Genomic DNA, 22,441 nt, shown 5'->3' on the forward strand with positions numbered 1-22,441 from the left:
AATTCTCAATACATAATATCTTTTACAAAAAATCATTTTACAACAGGTCATAAGCTGTATAAAGTGCGGTGACAGAAGTGTAAAAAGTCGTCTAGATCGCGAGTTTTATCTCCCAAAATAACACACGGCTAAAAATGGTCTTAACTTAAAGACAAATATGTCTTCTTTAGTTTTTGCTCTATCGTCAGAATTTCGTACGGTCACATTTTTCTAAAAAGTCGTTTTAATGACTAGTCGTATATTAGAGAGTTTCAACCCCCCTTTTTCAAAATGAAAAATTTTGTATTTTTGCTTACATTTTATTGAAATAGTTTTTCCTGACGCTATTTTTATATGTCAAAATATTCTATTCAGTATTTTATTTTCTTCTAATCTGTAAAATTTGCAAAGTTTGGACTGTTTGAAATTGAGGTTGTTTTAATTGCAAATTCAGACACAAACTTTAGTTTCATCTTCATATTAGTAATATACATTATCGCATAATATTTTAAGCATATAGTATTTCATAAAACTAAGTGTAAAAATTTCTGAACCAAAATATGGAAGAAACCTTAGGAAATCAATGGAAAAAGAATGGAATAAAAACTTCAAATTCAACACGGACCTTAATCCCTTTCCTTCCGTCACATTTTGTGTATTAGTCTATAATTTGCTCTCAACTGATATATGAAATGACTACCTTTTTCGCTATTAAATACACATATTTTTAATTAAAGTGCACTGATATTTGCCACATTCTTATTTGTATATGTTTATATTCTATGTTTTTTTGTTACAAATACTTATTGTTAAATCAAAATAATTGACGGATAGTTTCAGTAAATATTCCGTGATATGGCAAGTCCGTTGCAACTTGCTCCAATTAGTCCAAAGAAAAGACAAAGTCGTTTAATTTTATGCAGTGCTTTATGCCAAAAACAAAACTCTAAAATATTGAGTCAATTTACCAGTAAAGGGAAGTAGATTTTTGTATCTGCATTGAATAAAAGATTGGATGAGGTTAACATCAAGATGTTTTATATGCAATAGTTGTTAATTTGAAGAACTCCGTGCCGACAGTTTATCATCGTTCCTGCTACAAAAATTACACAAGTAAACATATTTGTTACCCCTTTTAGAGCGAGGAAGCTTCTTATCTGATAATTAATGACGACATACAATTTTCGGACTGTTGTCCCTCAGTTTCGGGTATTTGTACACGTTCTAGAATGCAGTCGTTCAACTGGAGCGCTTGTATACTTTGTTGCAACAAAACATTTTAGAAAAATCAAACAATGCTGAAGTTTGAATTTGTTTTATCCGTGTCAGATAAAGTTAAAGTTGGAAAAGTTTCCCGTCCGTTTTTTAAACTTCAAGCACTCTGTCATTTTAGTTGGATTACAAATTATTTGCATAAAACGAAAAAAAAAAAAAAAAATCCAAACCCGTGGAAGCAGATATCTCAGATCCCGATACTGCTTTTACTAATTTTATATTGGCTATTGGCAACGATTTAATGGTCATTCATCGTGACACCGTTACTTGATAAATATCGATCGTTTCTTCCGGCTGATTCTAATCTAAAATATAACTACTTGCTGAAAATGCAATCCAAACTCATTGATTTCTGTTACAGTAGAAGTTCAGTTGTCAAATAAGTTCAACCAGTTCAAGGCAAATAAAACATAATATTCAGTAGCAAAAATTACTATTTGAAATGCCATATTAGCTACTAGTCAATTGAAAACTGACCTCTAAATCTCAATGGACGCAAATAACGGACAGATTCTTCATTCCGCTGCAGTATACTCAGAAAAGACATCGAAACTTTACAGAAGAATACCCAAGTTCGGATAAATTGTCTCTTCCTTCCTCAGTTCAGTCAATGCCTTCGTATTTATTGCCAATCATTTTATGATTACTCGATAAAACTGCATACAACCAAGACTATTCTCAGAAAATGGCACCACAGAAATTGCGTAAATGCTAAGCAATTCTTGAGTCAATCGTTTATGTGGCCATTTTTATTTTAACTCCTTTTCATTTAGGATTGGCTTGACAAATGTACGATCAGTTGGATTCAAAACGCCTAGTTCAGACATTGAATGCCAATGAATTTTGTGCTTCTCAAAGTAAAGTGCGACGCTATCTTTTGTGTTGCCAACGATGAAATTGAGCGAATTCAAGATAGTGCATACGTCTCGTATAATGTTTCCTAAACATCTTTGCAGGAAAGGATATGGATGTCAGCACACCTTCCTAACCCCCCTTTTTGATCTCTGTTATATCTTGGATGAATTGATATGGATGGTTGAAAACTAGTATTTTATTTAGGAACAAATGTCTGCGTACTTCCTTCAATACCTTATCCGTATTTTTTTAAAGAAAAACTCAAAGTAACGTGTTTGCTTTTAGCAGAACCTTTCATGTGCAGACCTGTGGCCATGAGTGAAAAGTGTATAAGTATAAAAATATGTCTTGTAACGGTTGATGAAAACGGTTGAGTTGGTATAAAGCTTGTTGCATTGGTTCACACGGTCCCAGTCCCCAGGTTACGGAGTGCTAGCGCGCCCTTAAAATGGTTTACCCCCCCCCCCCCCCCCCCACACACACACACAAATTATGTATGTGTCTGTTTCTAGTCACGAGACGTTAATGCAATGTTTGTCGTTTGTTTTCTATATACTATATTTGTTTGTTTCTTATTTATTTTGTACATTTATCAGGCCGTTAGATTTTTCGTTTGTTTTACATTATTCATTATAGGAATTGAAGACTATGCAATATAAATTTTACTCATGGTTGAAGCCCGTACGGGACCTATAATTGTTAATTTTTGTTTCATTTGGTCTTATTTGGAGAGCTTTCTCATTTGCAATCATATCATGGAATACTTTTGAAGTTTGGGGTACGTTGCAATGGAAAAAAGGGGGGATATAGTTACAAAACCTGTAATGTAATAGATATTATCAATGATACGAACATTTTGAACTCACATTGATACATTTATTTAGTTTTTTCGTTAAATATCTTTTTGATTTTTGATGAAATATCAAACTTAATTTGGTGTAAGCTATTTGTTTTCTCCTGCTTGAAAATATGTGATAAATAGATTATAACATGTCACTTTCCATATGGTCCATGGTATCAGCCCACGACCTATATCAAGCCCTCGGGCTAAAGCCTACTGGCTTGATATGGGAGTCTAGGGCTGATACCAGGGCCATATGGAAAATGCCATGTAATAATCTATAATTAACCAGAGTAAAATACAAAACAACAGATAATACTATGGAAGCAGTAATAATTGTGAGAGAAAAAACCAAAAGCAACGAGTAGTTAATAAAAAACCTAAAGTATGCGCAAATTCAATTTGAAGTCATATTTGACTGTAGTGTTTTATTGCTTTGGTTTTTATACCTCACAAAATATTATAGTTTAAGAAATAATGTTAATCTATTGTCCTGCATGACCCTTGATTTTTACCTGAAATTGAATTTTTTCATAAGGTTAAGATGCTCTAAACATTTTATAGGTTGAAAACTTGATTTTTGAAGTTTTGTTTATAAAACGTCGTTTTAGGATTTGTTTTGATAAAAAAATCTCAATGATTAAGGTTTATGTATAATAACAAACATTACTAAAGCCAAAACAGTATCATTTATATTTAGGTAGAGTTTAGAAATAGAAAAAAAATGTCAAAATTGAAACCCTCCCAAATTTTCACAGATTTTAATATATGACCTTTGACCTAAATTTTCAAAAAATGTGACCATACCAAGTACTGACGACAGGCATTATGTTATAGCACAGGGTTTCCTCTTTCCAATGATATATTATATAGGTGTGTGTTCGGTGGGGAGATTAAATTTCAAAAAATCGGCCTCCAGTCACCGCACTAATATGCCCGCTATTTCGCGGGTGTGTTCTAGTTTTATTGAAATCAATACATTTGTTAATTGAATATGTCGAATACCGGTACGTTATCCTGACCTAGTTAACATTAGTAAATGACATATATATGCAGATATTAGTATTTGTTAGTAATTTACACATTATAATCACATAATAAAATTAAAATATATACCATAACTGAAAAAAACCCAATTTGGATGAATCTTAATAGCTTGACATTTACTATACTTCAAATACCTAAACATACAGATTCACATATAAAAAAAAATGTTTGAAGTAGAAAAAGAAAGAATAGATAAAAAAAAATCATAGTGAATTTGCATTATAGACCCGATAATGAGGAAAACTGAAGATTAGAGGAAAACATTTTTTTTTTAATTTGCTTACTAGATGAATTTTATTTCAAACATCCTCTCAAATAATATAGTGAAAGTATTCCACATTTTATCGAAAATTTCAAGTTTCTTGTTTTTAACAGCAATGTGTTTCTCAACAAAGTAAAGATCCTGTATTTTTGTTTGCACTCCAAAAAATGTATGGCTTCTTTCAAAGTATTTACAACTAAAAATATCACGTCTGATATTTAGAAAAGTCAGGTTAGTCTCATTTCTACTAAAACCTTTTGAGATATCTCCAAAATACAATTTTAAATAGTATAGGGAATACTTATACCATTTGACAGAAACCAATGTTTAGTTTCAATTAAAAATATTTGTACAATCTTACAATTCCAAAACAAGTGTTTAATTATTTCATCTTCATTATGACAAAATGTACAATTTGGGTTATCGATTATTTGTATTTTATACAATAATGTGTTTGTTCCTAAAATACGCTGATTGATTCTATATTGTAAACATAGCAATTTTGTATTATTTGTGACATCAAAAGGTAGTCTTTAAATTTCTTTCCATTCCCCTTTTTATAAATTATAATTTCCTCCCATTTTCTTTGCCCATTTGATTCTTGATTAGTATTGATTTTTCATAGCTTTATTATTGACAAGTTTAATTAAAAGAATATAGTTAAAAATAACAAAGATTTGATTCCGTTAACTGTTTAAGACAACATCATAAAAAAAATCAGCTATAGTTTTCAGATTTAATGAGACTTTTTTAAGGGGTTTGAAGGTTTTTGTTAACTGACATTAATAATTGAGAAATGCTAGCAATTTCGGATCAGCACATTGAAATCGGTATTGAGTAGATAGATGTTGAAACAATTATTTTCTTCATTATTCAGACAAAAGTTTGCAATGAATTAATTTTGATAAAGTTAACAGCGTAAAATCAATTAATCTTCTATATTATAGAGTAAATATGTTTGATTCTAACCAGATTATCTTTAGTACAGACACAACTGTGAGCAAATGTATTTGTTAATATAGCCTTCCATAAGTTTTGAATTATCGATAAACTTGAGAAGAAATATTTATTTATACGCCACGTATCTCGACAGACAGGTAAGTTTATTATGTCGTTACATATTTGAATCCCACGATTTAGACTCTTTTAACTTAGATACAAAGCCAATATTGTGAACATAAATTTATTGTGAACTTAGTATCCAACCTTAACCATGTTAACCTCAAACAAATTACTTTTTAAATCTTTTAAGGGGCTGGAGGGTTTAAATTACTTTTTTTCATGTATAGGGTGTCGTTATTTTTTTTCTATATATATACTTTATCCTATACATAATAATAGAATCATTAAATACAATTTTTTTATGGAGTCACCGTTCATTTAAGGTCACCATTTTTTTTGTTAAGGTACTTTTTCTCTGTAGGAGAAATAAAGATTAAAACGAAATAAAAAAAGAACTGAATTACAGAAATCGCTTAAATTTTACACTAAAGTTTAAGTACAGTCCATTTAAAAGAAATAATTTAAAAAATATAGGTCATCGTTGAGTTTAAAAAGTTATACCTAAAATTTTATGCAAAACAAATGGCATTTTTTTTTGTTTTACCAAAAGAAAATAATTTGGAAATTTTTGATGATATAAACATTTTAAAAGTCTTCTGGTGCCTACATGAATTGATTTGTTTGGTTGATTTTGGTAGCATATCATAAACATGATAAAGTAACAACTAGTTGTGTAATTAATTAAATTGGTTATTTAAAAAATAAGTGTTTCAATTTTTGTTGAAATGTTTTGTACCATCGAGCCTTCATAAACACATAACGTCACATTAAAAGAGTATTGCTTCATTATCATTTTTTAGTTTCTTTATAAAGAGTAGACCGTTGATTTTCCTGTTTGAATGCATGCATGGTTTTACACTAGTCAAATGGGCCCCTGAAAGCTTGCTGTCAGGTGTGATCCGATGCAACGTGTTGAAGACTTTACTTTGACCTATAATGGTTTACTTTAACATAATGTGATTTTGATTGAGAGTTATCCCATTCCAATACATCTTCTGTTATCTATAAACCGAAACCTCATAACAAGTCCAAACAATTTTAACGTCTTGTTTTCATGTTAATACGTTTAGTTTTTATTCAAGTATAGACAGAATACTACATAATTACTTAGTTTTATTTGTAAGTAGTGGGTTATTTTCGAACATGGTGCAACAAATACAAACACATGTGCTATGATTTTCTAACGAGGCAACTTTCTATAAGGGACTTAATGACACAGAAAACACTATCAGTCATCTAACATCCTTCAAGAATGAGCAAAACCCATACCACATAGTCATGGGATAATGGAATGTGTAATGCAGCAATCTATTAATTCATGCATTACATTGCATTACATGGCATTACATTTTTGTAATTCATCTTAAATAAAGGCAACAGTAGTATACCGCTGTTCAAAACTCATAAATCCATGGACAAAAAACAAAATCGGGGCAACAAACCAAAACCGAGGGAAACACATTAAATATAAGAGGAGAACAACGACACAACACCGAAACGCAACAGCACACAGAAACGGACCAAGCAACAGACAATACACCACGAGAATAACAAATATAACATCAAAACCAAATACATGAATATGGGATAGACAAGTACCGTGCCACGTCTTATCTCAAAAATAAGAGAAAACAGAAACGACTCAACGTTAAAATGCAACACACACACACACAGAAACGAACAATATTATAACAATGGCCATCTTCCTGACTTGGTACAGGACACTTTTAAAGGGAAATAAAAGTGGTGGGTTAAACCTGGTTTTAAGGCATGCCAAACCTCGCACTTTAATGGCACAGTTAAATATAACATTAAAATGAAAACAAAAAATTACAGGACTTAAAACTTTTCATGATTAAGATATTGAATTATTATGACTGAAAAATGCACACATTTATATATACACTGCTATACTGGGTGAATAATTCAAATGGGAAAACCAACAACCTGATATGTGTATACAATAACAAGAATGTGTCCAAAGTACACGGATGCCCCACTGGCATTATCATTTTCAATGTTCCATGGACCATGAAATTGGGCCAAAAGTATAATTTGGCTTTAAAATTAAGAAGATCATATCATAAGCAGCAAGTGTACTAAGTTTAAAGTTGATTGGACTTCAGCTTCATCAAAAACTACCTTGACCAAAACTTTAATATAACCACTGAATTGATTAATCATGACTTTTGACAGACACACACATAATGTGGCTGGTATTGGGTTGAAGAAGCTAGGATAGTGGTATAACAGTATACCATAAGAACAAACGATCAATATTAAAAGAACCTCTTACCAATCAACAGACCAGACGTGGTAGGCTACCTTTACATGTAAACAACAAAGAAGACTCTAATTTCATATCTAACTGTACTTGCTGCTACTAACTGATAGTTAAAATAAAAATTCACAAAAATTATACATCTAAAACTTAAATAATATTCAGTACACACCAAATATCAAACATGAAAAGTCATAAGTTATTCAGCAAAGTATCTAAATTTCCTAGTTCAAAACATTTCCAAAACCATTTAAATGTGTATTCCGGTTTTATAGGTGCAACTAACCTCCTATCAAATTCTGTGTTTTTGTGGAGAAAACTATTAAAATTTTTAGGTAATTTGTAGTAATGAAATCCCTAAACTGCTTATTTACCAGCAATACATAGAATACGTCGTTGAAATAAAAAAAATCATAATAGACTAGGACAAAGCTAGTGATATATAGACGACGTAAGATGAAAAAAACAACAACATCAGCATACCAACAATTAAAGACAGGGAAACATCGTCCCTTGACAGTGTAGACAGTCGATTGATCTTTGTACGTACTCATCAGGAAAATATACATATTTAAACTCAAAGAAACTAAATACTGAAGTATAAAGCTTTTGGAGTATACGGTGAAGTTAAACTCATAGGTTATAATTTATCAGACAAACATATGCTCATTGTTGATGATTTACTCCCAGTCATTCAAGAATTTAGGCATGAACTTGCAAAGATGGCTTACAAAGTTAGGAATGCGGAACATCTGCAAACAAGAATCAAGGTTGTCGGAACCCGTCTTCTCCTACAAAAACGTACAAACTCAAAAGAAAATTGATTTCTAAGGAGGGAGGCTCTCTGTTGCTTACCTTATAAATGAGATTTGTTTCTTTGCTTTTGACTCCATGCTACACTTAATTTACTTTTAAAAATATATTGACTGTCTTTAAAATGTACTTAAATAACAAGCACATACAATGTATATGTTACAGTAAATAGGTGAAATTAGGGATTACATGTAATTACTAAAATTTAGGAATTACATGTAATTCCCAATGCACTTAGTAAATACAAGTAATTCCCGAAACAGACCAGTTATTACCAGTAATTACTAACTTTAAAATGAATTTTTACACCTATTTACTTACTGTTAAAACAATGTTGTAATATGGTCAGCTGATCAAAAGTTATGGTAATACCAACTATCGAAAATCAGTGAGTACTCCTAAAAAGTGATTAGCCTAAAACGTACCTTTTTGTTATAGCAGCATTAGCTATGAGATATACATTTTACAAAAAATAGAATATGATTTTTTTGTGTTCAATCATTAAATATATAATGAAAATGCTATAGTGAAATTATATTTTAGCAGTCAATCTGATACTCGTGCACTTGCAAGTGAATAATTGGACCTCAATGAATACGGAAAGATGTGACCTGCAATTCAATCCCTGCTGGAGATATATTACCGATGTATTCGGATTTAAAATTGTAAGGTTTCGCAGAACCAGTATCTCGCCTACTTTTGCTGTTAGTTGTAGGCTCAACAAAAATTGCCAAACAATATTAAAATTTTCCTTCAGAAACAAAATCTTTTGACAAGTACTGTAAGAAGCTTCTGTCCAAATTTGGTTTGAATCCAGGATGGTTTAAGAAATCTTATAAATGTTAAAAAAAACCTGCAGAGTGTAGGTAGTATTAACTGGGGAAAAAACGAAGTCCATTTATAAGGAATATATAAAAAAGAATTTTTTTACAAACTTTACTTATGGGTATTATCTTATGATCATAGACAAGCTTCTGTCCAAGCTTGGTAGAAATCCAGGATATTTTGAGAAATTATTAAAATTCTAAAAACTATATAACCACAGTGTGAATGTAATGTTAACTGACATAAAAACCAAGTCCATTTATAAGTAAAATACGGAAAAATTAATTTTATTTTTACAAAATTTACTTCTTGAAAATTATCTTATTATCATAAACAAGCTTCTGTTCAAGTTTAGTAGAACTCCAGGATAATTTAAAGAAAGTTAGCAAAATGTGAAGAACTTTAACCACATAGTGAATATGTGTGGACTGTGGACGCTACTGACGACAGAATGATTTGCTATGTCTCCCTTTTGGGACAATTTCGACATATTTCAATATAAAAACGATGATAAAATGTTGTTGCAGGTTTATAAGCTTAAGTTTGGAGGTTTTGAAAAACTCATAAAAAAGAGAAACACAGAAATATGAAATGTGACTCTTAACACCATCAAAGTGTATACATTTGTTTGTGAAGAATGTCAGCTTTATCGCAACAGTCTGACAAAAGAAGTCTTAAATGAACCTATTTTGTAAAAGGATTTTAACTTGTGTCATTGGGCAAGTATGCCTGATGGAGATGGAGATTTACAGAAATTATGAGATTTTAAGAACTATCACTAGTATCAGGATTATTCAACCAAATTTGGCATTATCGAATGTCTATCAGCAAAAAGAGGTGACGAAGTTGCCTATAAACTTCTCACAATTTAATGCATTCCTCAAAATTGGATTGATATCATTGTCTTGCATGCTGAATATGATTTTAAGGGAGTTTCAAAACTCTTTAAACAACCGTTTTCCAGTTTCAGTTCACAAACACTAAATAGTATATACTTTTGATGTGCCTTATATTCCTTAATCCTTAATTAAGTTAGCCCTAACATATCTACCCTTTTACTTTCTTATTTGGTATGTTGAATTATATCTTTAATGTTATAACAAAAATATCAAGTTAGTAAATAGCTGTAAATAGTTATCAAAAGTACCAGGATTATAATTTTATACGCCAGACGTGTAAAAATGAACAAAAAAATCAGTGAATACCAGTAATCACTGAAACAACTAGTAAATACATGTAATTACTAAATTGGCTAGTAATTACAGGTATTTACTGAAATGTTTAGTAATTACGTGTAATTCCTAATTTTACCTATTTACTATAACATTATTCTCTTGACATGCACGCTTGTTATTTATTCAAATGTTTCATGATTTTCCCACCACCTAGTTAGATCTACAAATGAATAAGGCGAAGCTGACCCTAGATGGCTGCGGCTATACTTTTGTTGTCGGAACTTAGCTTCTGACGTAATTAAGGTATTTATACAACATTGGCTCCCACAAGTTTCGGTTTGAAATTTTCTGATGAAGACTGTTTCAAATTTAAGGGTAAAAATGTTCTTCACCTGACTTAACAAGTGATTTTGAATGAACACTAGAGAGGTAACTACACCCAGAAAAAAAAGAATGTGCACACACTCAACACTAAAAAAATACACTCAAACTTCAATCATACTCCTAAAAATGCATAGACGTTAAGATAAATTTATAAATAAGCATTGATTAATAGTAGGAAGGAGAGTAATACTTACCCAACAAAACCCACGGTGTGGTTTTCATTTTAACATACAGGCAAAAACACGCCTTATCGTTTCACACTCTGTTGAATATTTATTATTATAATGACAACTGACATATTGTTATGAATTTCTTTTAACCAACGTCTTACTTTCTCATATCAGAATCTGCCAGACAAATTCGTTACTACGGGTTCAAGTGAGCAATTACAATATATGGGGGTCTGAAAAATCCATATATATCTGAAGCTGTATTTCCTCTTTGTCCAATATGAAATTTACCGACCTTGTATGTATCGTTATGCACAAGCACTCTGTGCAACAAATAATTCGTTTTTCCAAATATTTTAGATGGCCCAGGTGTTGGCAGTCCCAGGAGATGTTAGACATGGATTTTCACACACAACCACATTCCACCATGATTTTGGAAGAATAACTGGAATATCATCGACTACAAATGGGAACATTTTATTATGTGATTATGTAAACAGGTGTCTGATTTTAGTTGATCCTCTTGGAAAATACCTTAATAAGCTAAGCGTAGAAAGTGAACCATTTGATGTGGCTATTACAAGTCAAAATATAGGATATGTTACCCTACCAAACAAAAGATCTATATTACAGATAGACCCGGACCGACTGGTTGTACTACATAACGCAACAAAAAACGACAAGTGCACAACCGTAATATGTGTGTCAGCAGTACCGAATTCTGGAAGGGACACTGCAAACAAGGTTCCGTGTTATCTTGGCGTAAAAATGTATAGTTCTTTGTATGCATATCCAGTCAATAGCTATAACTTGTAAGTCGTTATCATTGTTATACTCGATCTGATTTTTAAAAACAAAATATTTTCTTATTTGTTTTATATTTGAGATTAGTCAAGTTAGTAAGCAATTGTTTTTATTTTGTATATCCTTCAATTATTATTATCATGTAATAATGACGGAGTTTTGGAAACAGTATAGGAGTAAATCAAACGTATACATGCCACACTGTAGGTAATTGATTCCTGAATATTTTCGAGAAAAACAAATATTAGTCACAGTGCTTGTTATAATGGTTTATACCGTAAACACATCTCATCTTTCATATACAAACAAAATAAAATAATATGACAAGATAGAAATGTTCCCTGTCAGAATTAAGCTTTATAAAAGTGCATTAAACGATTCCCTTGACATGAAAAAGCTAGTTGGTAAGTAAAATCAAGTTAAAGTGTATTAACATTCCGAATTTCAAAACGTTATACAAAGTTAAGGTAACACAATATCAGAAAAAAACCATGTCTGTTACAAATAATTCAACATATTTTAAACAATACATGTAATGTCAACAAAAAGTGCTGGGACATATTACGCTTCCACATTGAATAAAAAACGGCTAAAACTACACTTTAATAGTAAATTGGTTATTGCATCAACGTACAATATAGCAGATCATAAATTCTTTGTGAGTTGAAGATCTACAATGTGCGGGTTTAATCCAAATGTAATTCTGAGACGAGCTAATCTTAACTGCAAACGTTTCTACGGAGTTTGATTAAAAACTGAAAACTAGAAATTCATATTATTATAAATAGGAAAGCCGTACAGTCGTCTCTTAGTTTAATTTACATTTTTTTTGTATATGTATACATGTGTATTTATATGTATATATTTAACTTATTCAGATGGCTTTCAAACGAAAACATAACTGGTAGTGGATATCCTATTGATTCTCGTGTAGTGAAGTTCCATTGTTTTAACGCTGGAACTTTTATTTCATGTATAGGCGGGCAGAACTATATCAAGATTTCAAAATGCAATTTTCCTGGACATCCTTGTACTGAACAAATTGTCAACATTGACACTATGGTTACGCCTACTGACATATGCTCTGATAACAATGGACACATCTACGTCAGTGGACAGGGTTCAAACAACATACACAGGTTGACACAGGACGGCAAGGTTCTAGATATACCATTGGACAGCAGACATGGTATCAAACAACCAGTTGCATTATGTTTCAACCCAAACTATGATAAATTATATGTTGTTAATGAATGGGGAACATCGGTGTTGATTTTTGATGTTATTTGAGAAAAAGGATATAACTGTGAGATGTCTCAATACTATTGATTTGAGAATTATAATTGTGTTAACGAAGTTTATTTATTATTGTATCACATGTATACAAAGCGTTGACAATCTGGCGACTGCGAAATAATGTTAAGTTTCGCTTTCATAAAATTTCGATCTTAACAGATTTCAAATTTGTGATTTTCGATGAGGTAAAACTTGTGTGATACTTGTGGTAAATCGATGATGTAAGATTATACAAAAAAGCACTTATACTGTATGTAATTTAAAAAAAAAATACAAACAGGTTTAACCCCATCGCATATTGTGCTTTAACCAAGTCATGCACATTATATATTTGTTTTGTCTTGTTTTTATTAGGGGACATGCTATCTATAATGTCATTAAGTTAACCAGCAACATACTCACGAGTTAAATCTATGTATTTTTACTTCATTATATTATAATAATTTACATTTGTATATATAATCTAGTATGGTATTGCATCTATAAAACAAATTCCATTTGTTTAAATAGTTTCTAAATCGACGTGTTGCTATGACTTGAGGTACAATGGAGATGGTTCAAGCATATATAACACAATTATGGATATGAGCAAAGACAAATAGTACACATTCGTGCATGTAATATAGACAGCAATGCAACGATACAAAAATAAAACATTCGTGGTGGCATACAAACGACTGCAAATCAACTTTGCCATTCGTACGTGCGTTTACTACACCAAGTTCTTAATCTTTTCAACATTTTAAAACTACAAAAGTTGTTCAAAGTTGAACTGAGACCCTGAAGAATCTGACATTTATTCAAATGTATGTTAACTACACCATGCATCAGTATAAAATAATTTTCAGATAAATAGAAATAATGTAAAAATATCGTATATTACTTTTTGACCATGTCACAGATCTAGATCTATTTTTCGTATTTTTAACTTTAATGCTATCGAGCACTGAAGAGATTTCGAGATAAATCTCGGCAAAAGTGTACATATTACTCACATAATTCGTATTTTGAATTTTGAATTTCTGGGTTTAAGTTCAGTTAAATCAATTCTTAGCTTAATAATCCAATTTTGAATCAGTTGAAATTTTCATCGTTGTTATAGTATAAGTATTACATTTATAATCTTAGAATAAGGCGCATAGTTGTCTCATAGACAGTTTTACCAAAATATGTTGGAATAGATACTATCTGTCTGTATTTTACATGTTTTATGATTTAAATGTACTAGTACTTATACTGATGGTAATTAGAGCATGCAGACATTCAACAAAGAAATTTGGTCCAAATATGAGCATACATTTATTATCTTTCATTATTTGTACCATATACTACATATGTGATCGATAATTCAAAAACTTAGTGAATTGAAAGCATGGAAGTTTATCAAAAAATGTCATCATTTGATCGGTCAAACTCTTTTGTACACTCACTGCTTTAGGTCATCTTGATTGTTATTATTCTATGGTCTCTATTCTAAAAGAGACATAATATTATTTGTTTAGTTCATTTGAAAATACCTGTACCAAGTCAGAAATATGACAGTTCTTGTCATTTGTTTGATGTATTTTGTCAGTTGATTAGGAATTTTCTGATTGAATTTTTCTCGGAGTTCAGTATTTTTGTGAATTTACTTTTTTTCAGATCTAATAAGACTTTTGTTAAGGGGTTTGGAAACGTTTTTGGTAATTGATACTAGAAAATGATAACAATTTCGGATCAGCACATTTACGTCATTGAAAGTGTTATTTAGTAGACTGATTGTAAAAACATGATTTTCCTTCATTCTTCAGAGAAAAGTTTGTTATGAATAACGCAACATACAATTCAACTTTGATAAAGTCATCGGCGTAAAATTAAAATATCTTTAATTTTAGAGAGTAAATGTGTTCGATGATTCTAACCAAACCATCTTTAGTAAGGTCACAACTGTGAGCATATGTATTTGTTAAAATAGCCTTCCATAGCATTGAATTATCGATAAACTTGAGGAGAAAGTTATTTATACGCCATGTATCTCGACAAACAGGTAAGGTTATTATGTCGTTATATAAAAAGTAATCTAGTTTATAACATATTTGAATCCCACGATTTAAATAAAAAGCTAATCTTATGACCATAAATTAATTGTGAACTTAGTATTCAACCTTAACCAGTTAACCTCAAACAAATATTAAATTTTTTTCTTTAAATTAACTTTATCTTATACATAATGGAAAAATTGAAAAAAAATATGGAGTAACCGTTCATTTTAGCTAACAATCTACCTTTGAAAGAAGCTTGAATTTTTGTTAAGGTACTTTTTTTTTTGAACTCGAAATAAAAAAAACCCTGAATTACCGAAATCGCTAAAATTTTACAATAATTTAGTGTAAGTACAGTTTATCTGAAAAATATGATAAAGAGTATAAGTCACCGATGAGTTGGATTAGTTAAGTCATTTTTTATGCAATTTTTGCTGATTTTTTTTACCATCGAGGTTCCTTAAACACATAACTTCACATTCCTATAATAACGCTAATGTCCCCTGCAGAACATACTCGACATCTTTAGTTGTGGCCCAATTAATGGAATATTAATAAAGAGTAGAACGTTTGTTTTCCTGTTTGAAAGCAAGCATGGTTTTTACACTAGTCAATTGGGGCCCTTGAAAGTTTGCTGTCGGCTGTGAGCCAAGGATTCGTATTGAAGACTGTACATATATTGGTTAACTTTAACATATTGTGAATTTGTTGGAGAGTTGTCCCATTAGCATTCATACATCCGTTATATCTTCTTTTATCTATAACCTTTAAACCTCATAACAAGTCCAAATAATGTTAACGTCTTGTTTTCATGTTAATAAATTTAACAAGAAAGGGGAAAAAAATCTAAATAAACAATCACAAACGTTGTTGCAAATTTGACCCTAAGACCTCAAAAAATTTCCCACAATGCAATTATGGCATAGAAATAAAAAACAATTATACCAATTAAATAACAAACTATTGCATTCAAATGAATTTTTATACCAATTGAATAAAAAATATTGCATTTCAATGAAAATTATATCATTTGAATGAAAAATTATACCATTTGAATGAAAAATTATACCATTTGAATGAAAAATTATACAATTTGAATGAAAAATTGTACCATTTGAATGAAAAATGATACCATCTGAATAATAATATTGCATTTGAATGAAAAAATATACAATGTAAATGAAACAATGTAACATTTGAATAAAAATATTGCATCTAAATGAAAAAAAAATATACCATTCAAATGAAAAAAAATATTGCATTTAAATGAAGAAATATACCAATTAAAAATAAAATATTGCATTTAAACGAAAAATATTGAAATTTTGCAACCAATACCATGCCATAGTTTAATTATGACTCATTTTTTTTAAACGTTTAATTAATTGTTTTCACTTGGAATATAAGTCGAAGTAACTGAGAAACAGCATTAAGATTTTTGCCATTCGCGAAACTGCCACTCAAAGTTCGGTAAGGGCCATATTTGGCCCCAATTATAAAGTTCACAGTAACAAGATAATAAATGTTTAAAGTTGCCTTAAAGACATGTTAGAAAGTTAAACAGAACTGTTTTTGTCAAAGTTTAATTCTAACACGTTGATTTTTACATCCAAAAAAGGTCAAGATAAGGGATTTTGGTGAAATGTGACAAAATCAGCTAGATTTCAACCAAATAAAAGACCAGGAAACAAAGAGTGCAGGCGTCGACAAGCTTAAGATTCAAATAAGACATGTGAAATGTCTTCACAAACATTATTTTAAAATATCTTTGTTGTCGACGTATGCGCTCTATGTTTCCTGTCCAATGATATATTGAAATTCACCCATTTTCATTGATATTTTCGTGAAAAAACAATATGAGTACATCTTGTGACGTCATAATGAAACGCAGAAGCGAAAAATTTTCAACAAAATGGTTTATATCCTAGCTAGTCTATGTATTGGCTATAATTAAGCGTGATATTGGTCGATAAATCCGAATTTTAAATTTAGGTAGCAATACACAGTTAGGAAAATAACTTAAAATTGACACTCATAATTTTTAAACACCCCCTTTCCCCTCCTGTCTAACAAAGAAGGCTTTAAATGTGTGTTATGCATGTATATACTTGTAGAAAGAGAATCTTCCATAGATTTGATTTCTAATGGTCATAAGGGTGAAATATAATCCCTTGTGGGTGTAACCATGGCAATACTCTGCATTTCTTAGATACAAAATATAGCAAAAAAGGGGGGTGAACATGTCACAAAAGTCTCCAAAATTTGGTCTAAAGGAAAATTTCAATGAATTACAGTGATACCTTTCCTGAATCCATAGGTTTATATCTATCAAGTGGTCCAAAAAAAATCATATGTCTTCCTGCTCGTTTTTCCATAAAATTGAATTGAAAAGATCGAGCGCAAAATCTTTGTTGATAAACACTACAATAATTTATGGACCTATGAACGGTACGGATAGGAAAATACGGACTGTCAATCATTGAAATGGCCCATAAAACATGTTAAAATCAATCTAAATGTTCATATAAACCCACTAAGAAGGCTATATTATTCTTCAATTACCTAAAAATCAATTTTATTGTACAAAAACTTTCATATTTAAAAAAATTCACAGGGGCCATAATGCGAAACTAAACTTCTAACTGTGTATTGCTACCTTACGCCAAAAAAACGGGGCCATTTTAGGACCTTATCGAACGTACTCCTTTGCTTAAGGTGGTACCCAACACTTTCACTAAAATTAATTTGGTTCGTTTAATTTTCATAAAATTTTGTCAAAGTATTTACTTTGATCCCTTAACAAAACTATAAAAATTAAAAAAAAATTTAACCAACTGTTTTGTCAGAAAAATAACACTGGTTAAATAGTAGTTTGACAAACACCAATGTTGATCATTGAGAAGCTTTATATTCCTTTTACAACACAACGTCATTAAACCGTTTAGCTAACTTTACAGAGTTATCTCCCTGTAGTGTTAGGTACCACCTTAACTAAAATAAGTGTCTTGTAGTTAGTTTTAAAATGAGTTCATGTGCCTCTTTTGGACCCCATAATTCATCGTTCGCGTTTGTGTGCCCCAAACAAGTACGAAAACATTTTTTATTCAAATAGTGTTGAATTTTTTTTTTTTTTTTTAATCAAAAATAAATATTTCTATAGAAATCATTGATTGGACCCATTATAAATACATTTTTTAAAAATTATTCCTCGAGTAGCTAATGGTATTCTTTTAATCATTGGGAATTATTCAATTTGTTTTTATGAAGAAAATCCATTTTAATTCATTTTTTTCCATCAAAATGATGATTTTAATAATTTTCATCTATGTACAAACTTTTTAAATTGTATTGTCATGGTTGGTCAACTGATAATTTGTATGGGTGATTACAGGTAAATCAGTAATTTCTATTTGAAAGTTGCATGTACTATGGTGTGTGGAATGCCTAAAGGAGTAAGTCCAGTAAGATGCCTTTTCGGCCCCAAAATATAACAGTTTTACAAAATTGTTAAAATGTAAACTTTTAGTGGTTCATTGGACAGTATAATGCTTCTGCTACATAATTATGGGGTCTATTTGAAATTACAATGCACAGATATCGGTTACTAGCACCATAAAGTCATGCTAAATTACTAGCATTTTAGTATTTTATCATTTCAGTTAAATTTTAGACGGTTTTTGTGTAAAACGAAAATGGCCGCATTCGTGTTCATCCTAAATATTGAAATGTAAGTTGTATTTTATGATAATATATAACATTTATAAAGGTTGAGGATGAACACAGATGCGGCCACTTTCATTTTTGACAAAAAACATCTGAAAAGTGACATTTGTTTGCATATTTGGTAGATTTTTCATATTTGAGCTTAAAGCAGATCGTTTTTATTGACTTAGTCAGTTAAATACTTTCACATAAACTAATTGATTCAAAAGAAATAGACACTTTAGTGTTTGAAAAGTGGTCAAAATCTTTTGTCAGATGAACCTGAAATTGGAGGCCAAAATCGGTCCTTATCGGACCTACTCCTTTTTTGGGGAACATCCTGTCCATGTGTAATACATAATATATATTCCAACAGATGACATTACACACATTTTTCTTCTGTTAAATGAATAATTTGTATATCATCATAATTTGCTATTTAACACTGGGATAAAGCTGCTAACCTTAACTGCATTCACGGTCATCCCAAGATGTCGGATGAAAAATTACGTCAGTTTCTGTATTGTCTGTTTAAGTGTTTCTATATCATTTTTTTTTACAAATCATACAATGAAACGATGTAAATGTATAAAAGAATCACTCGGAAATCACAAATTACTACCGAGAAATGTGCATGAAACGGGAAATTCGATTTGAAAACATCGTTGAGATGACAGTAAATCATAATCAAAATATTTTTAAGATGACCGTAAAATATAACTAGGATGACCGTGATTTGTAAAGGCTGACTACATTATATAAGACGACCGTAACGTTTCTAAAACATATCCGTATTTGTATTCAAAGCTTTTTGTTGACTTTGTCGATCTCAATAGGGGCTCGGTTAGCGGATATAAATATGTTTCATAAATTACTTTCAATTGGCCGTATTTTGGGTTTTTGACAATGATAGTTAATTGCATATTTCTCGTAGACTATTAAATATTTATTAATAACGACGCTAAAATTTTAATACAAATTGACAGCGATACGACAAACATTTGAAGAAACATGAGTGTGTCCCTAGTACACGATTGCCTCATATATGCACTATCATTTTCTATGTTTAGTGGACTGTGAAAATTTTGGATAAAACTGTAATTTGGCATTAGAATTGAAAAGATCATACCATACGGTAAATGTGTACTAAGTTTCAAAATGATTTAACCTGAAGCTGGACAAACGGACAAACGAACAGACGAACAGGCGCACATACCAGAAAAAACATAATGCCCATAAATGGAGCTTAAAAACATTAATAATACATATGAATATTCGGTAATCGAGCCGATGTGTATGGTTTCAGAAAAAAAGCACATTAAAATCTTAATTTGTCTTGATATATGCAGGCGAAAACCCTGTTGAAATAGAACAAAAGAATCGAAGCTCTTTGTTAGAGAAGGCGATAATTGTTTACTGTAATGTTTGATATAGTAACAAAATGTTTAGAAATTAATAGAAACAAATAAAACGACAATTTTTTTCTCAATTACGAAGTGTTCAATTTTAAAAACACCATTTGCATAATTTTTCAATTTATTTATTACATAGTATTGTAGAACAATAAGATATCAAGTCGGCGACATGAGTATTTATAAGTTGGATGTAGAAAAAGGCATAACCTCCGATTTTTTTTTTTACGAAGAACGGAGGACATATTAATCTTTTTGTTCAGAATTTTCATGTCTGTCCTTCCATAATGTGAATCAAGAAAAAAAATCCCCAAAATAGGTAGCGATTGTATCGAAAAGAGAAAATCGAGTGCACCTTTTTATGTTAGGGCGTGTTTGAGGTGTATATTTTGTCTTTAAAACGTACAAAGCGAGGGTATTTGATGTAACATTTCGCTTCAGATTCTATCATGTTATATATCAAAGCTACAGGTTGACTTTATAACGTAAAGAAATGACAGTACGAAAGGATGAAACATATGGGTCAAGTGAAATACCTATCTAATGAATCACAAAATCAGAGTAGGTGTGTTCGAATATCTTTTTTTTCTAAAAGTACTTGACGACGTTTTTTTTAATTTGAATAATAAAAAAGCATATCTTCGAAAAAAATATGATATGTTTGTGTGTGATATACTAGGGTTAATAATCATCAACCAGTGAAAATATTAGTCTGACCTTCCACGAAATATTTAATTATATTTTTTTTAATGCTTAAGAATGAATATGCGGCCACTTTCATTTTTGACCAAAAACCATCTGAAAAGTGACATTTTTTGGCTTATTTTGTAACTTTTTCATATTTGAGCTTGAATCAGATCGTTTTTATTGACTAAATTAGTTAAAATCTTTCAATTAAACTAATTGAATCAAATGAAATAGACACTTAAGTTTTTAAAAAGTGGTCAAAATCTTTCGTCAGATGAACCTGAAATTTGAGGCCAAATCGGTCCTTACCGGACCTACTTCTTTATTTAAAAAAAATAAACCCTCTACCGTAAAAAAAGATACATATGGTGAACTATGCATTTGAAGCACATCTTATTTTCTTCTGCCTATAGGATAATGCTCTCATATTAATATGATTAATTATTTGATACAAAAAGGTAGTTATATAAATACAGATGTTTCTTAGAATTGACGGTCATCCTTGAACAATTACGGTCATCATTTACAAATTACGGTCATTTTAAAACCAATTACAGTCACCCTTTTTATGAACCGCTGATTCTGGAACGGTCATCTCAATTGTGATTTACGGTCATCTGAGCGATTTTTTTCAAATCGAAATTTCTGTTTCATGCACATTTCCCGGTAGAAATAAGTGATTTCCGTGTGAATCTTTTATAAATTTACATCGTTGAAATGTATGAATTGTAAAAAAAAAATGATATAGAAACGCTTTAACAGACAAAACAGATACTGACCAAATTTTTCAACCGACATCTTGGGATGACCGTGAATACAGTTACGGTCATCAGCTTTACCCTAGTGATTTAAATAAACCACATTTTTGTACAATAATTATTTACCATATTAGTATTTAATATTTTAAATGTAGAATGAAAAAATTCTACAGTATGATTGGTTTTAATCATTCGATTTATAAGATTGAGGGAAAAAAAATGTAATTGTTTAAAACCCAAATTTCAATTGTTTTATATCAACCCACCGACATTTAATTATTTCGTACATTATATGTTATAGCCATATTTGCATTTGTACAAATATTTAGATACCCACATTTTCAATTATTTTACATGCCCACTTGTCTTTTTTGTTGTTACTTGAAACAACAGTATATCAAAATTGTTATACGATGATGACTGATGTACCCATATTTTGACTATTTCATTTATTGTGTTTTTTTATTTAACGCATTAATGTAAACATAACGGAATTTGATGAGATTGTCATTAAAGTGAGAGGGTTAGTGCTATATAACCAGGTTTAATCTACCATTTTCTACATTTGAAAAAATGCCTGTACCAAGTCAGGAATATGCCAGTTCTTGTCCATTCGTTTTTAATGCGTTTTGTTATTTGATTTTGCCATGTGATTATGGATTTTCCGAATTGATTTTCCTCTAAGTTTAGTATTTTTGTGATTTTATTTTTTAAATATGGAAAAAAAAATTAAAGTTATATCATGAATATTGGTCATCATTTGTAAAACCTCAGAACTTAAAAGTAAATTTA

General features: G+C 30.5%; 1 protein-coding gene across 1 annotated transcript; it reads left to right on the forward strand.

Annotated features, from left to right (window-relative positions):
* Positions 1-11,329: 11,329 nt before the first annotated feature.
* LOC134700937 (uncharacterized) lies at positions 11,330-13,063 on the forward strand. The gene is made up of 2 exons (XM_063562084.1): positions 11,330-11,781; positions 12,652-13,063. Exons 1-2 carry the CDS (start codon positions 11,330-11,332, stop codon positions 13,061-13,063), a joined length of 864 nt encoding a protein of 287 aa, XP_063418154.1.
* Positions 13,064-22,441: the final 9,378 nt, after the last annotated feature.

Source organism: Mytilus trossulus, unplaced genomic scaffold (genome assembly GCF_036588685.1).
Source record: "Mytilus trossulus isolate FHL-02 unplaced genomic scaffold, PNRI_Mtr1.1.1.hap1 h1tg000210l__unscaffolded, whole genome shotgun sequence".
NCBI classification, from domain to species: Eukaryota; Metazoa; Mollusca; class Bivalvia; order Mytilida; family Mytilidae; genus Mytilus; species Mytilus trossulus.

Coding starts and splice junctions, on each gene's coding strand:
- LOC134700937 (XM_063562084.1), top strand. CDS start 11,330: ATGGCCCAGGTGTTGGCAGTCCCAGGAGATGTTAGACATGGATTTTCA. Junction 11,782..12,651: donor CCAGTCAATAGCTATAACTT/GTAAGTCGTTAT, acceptor TAACTTATTCAG/ATGGCTTTCAAACGAAAACA.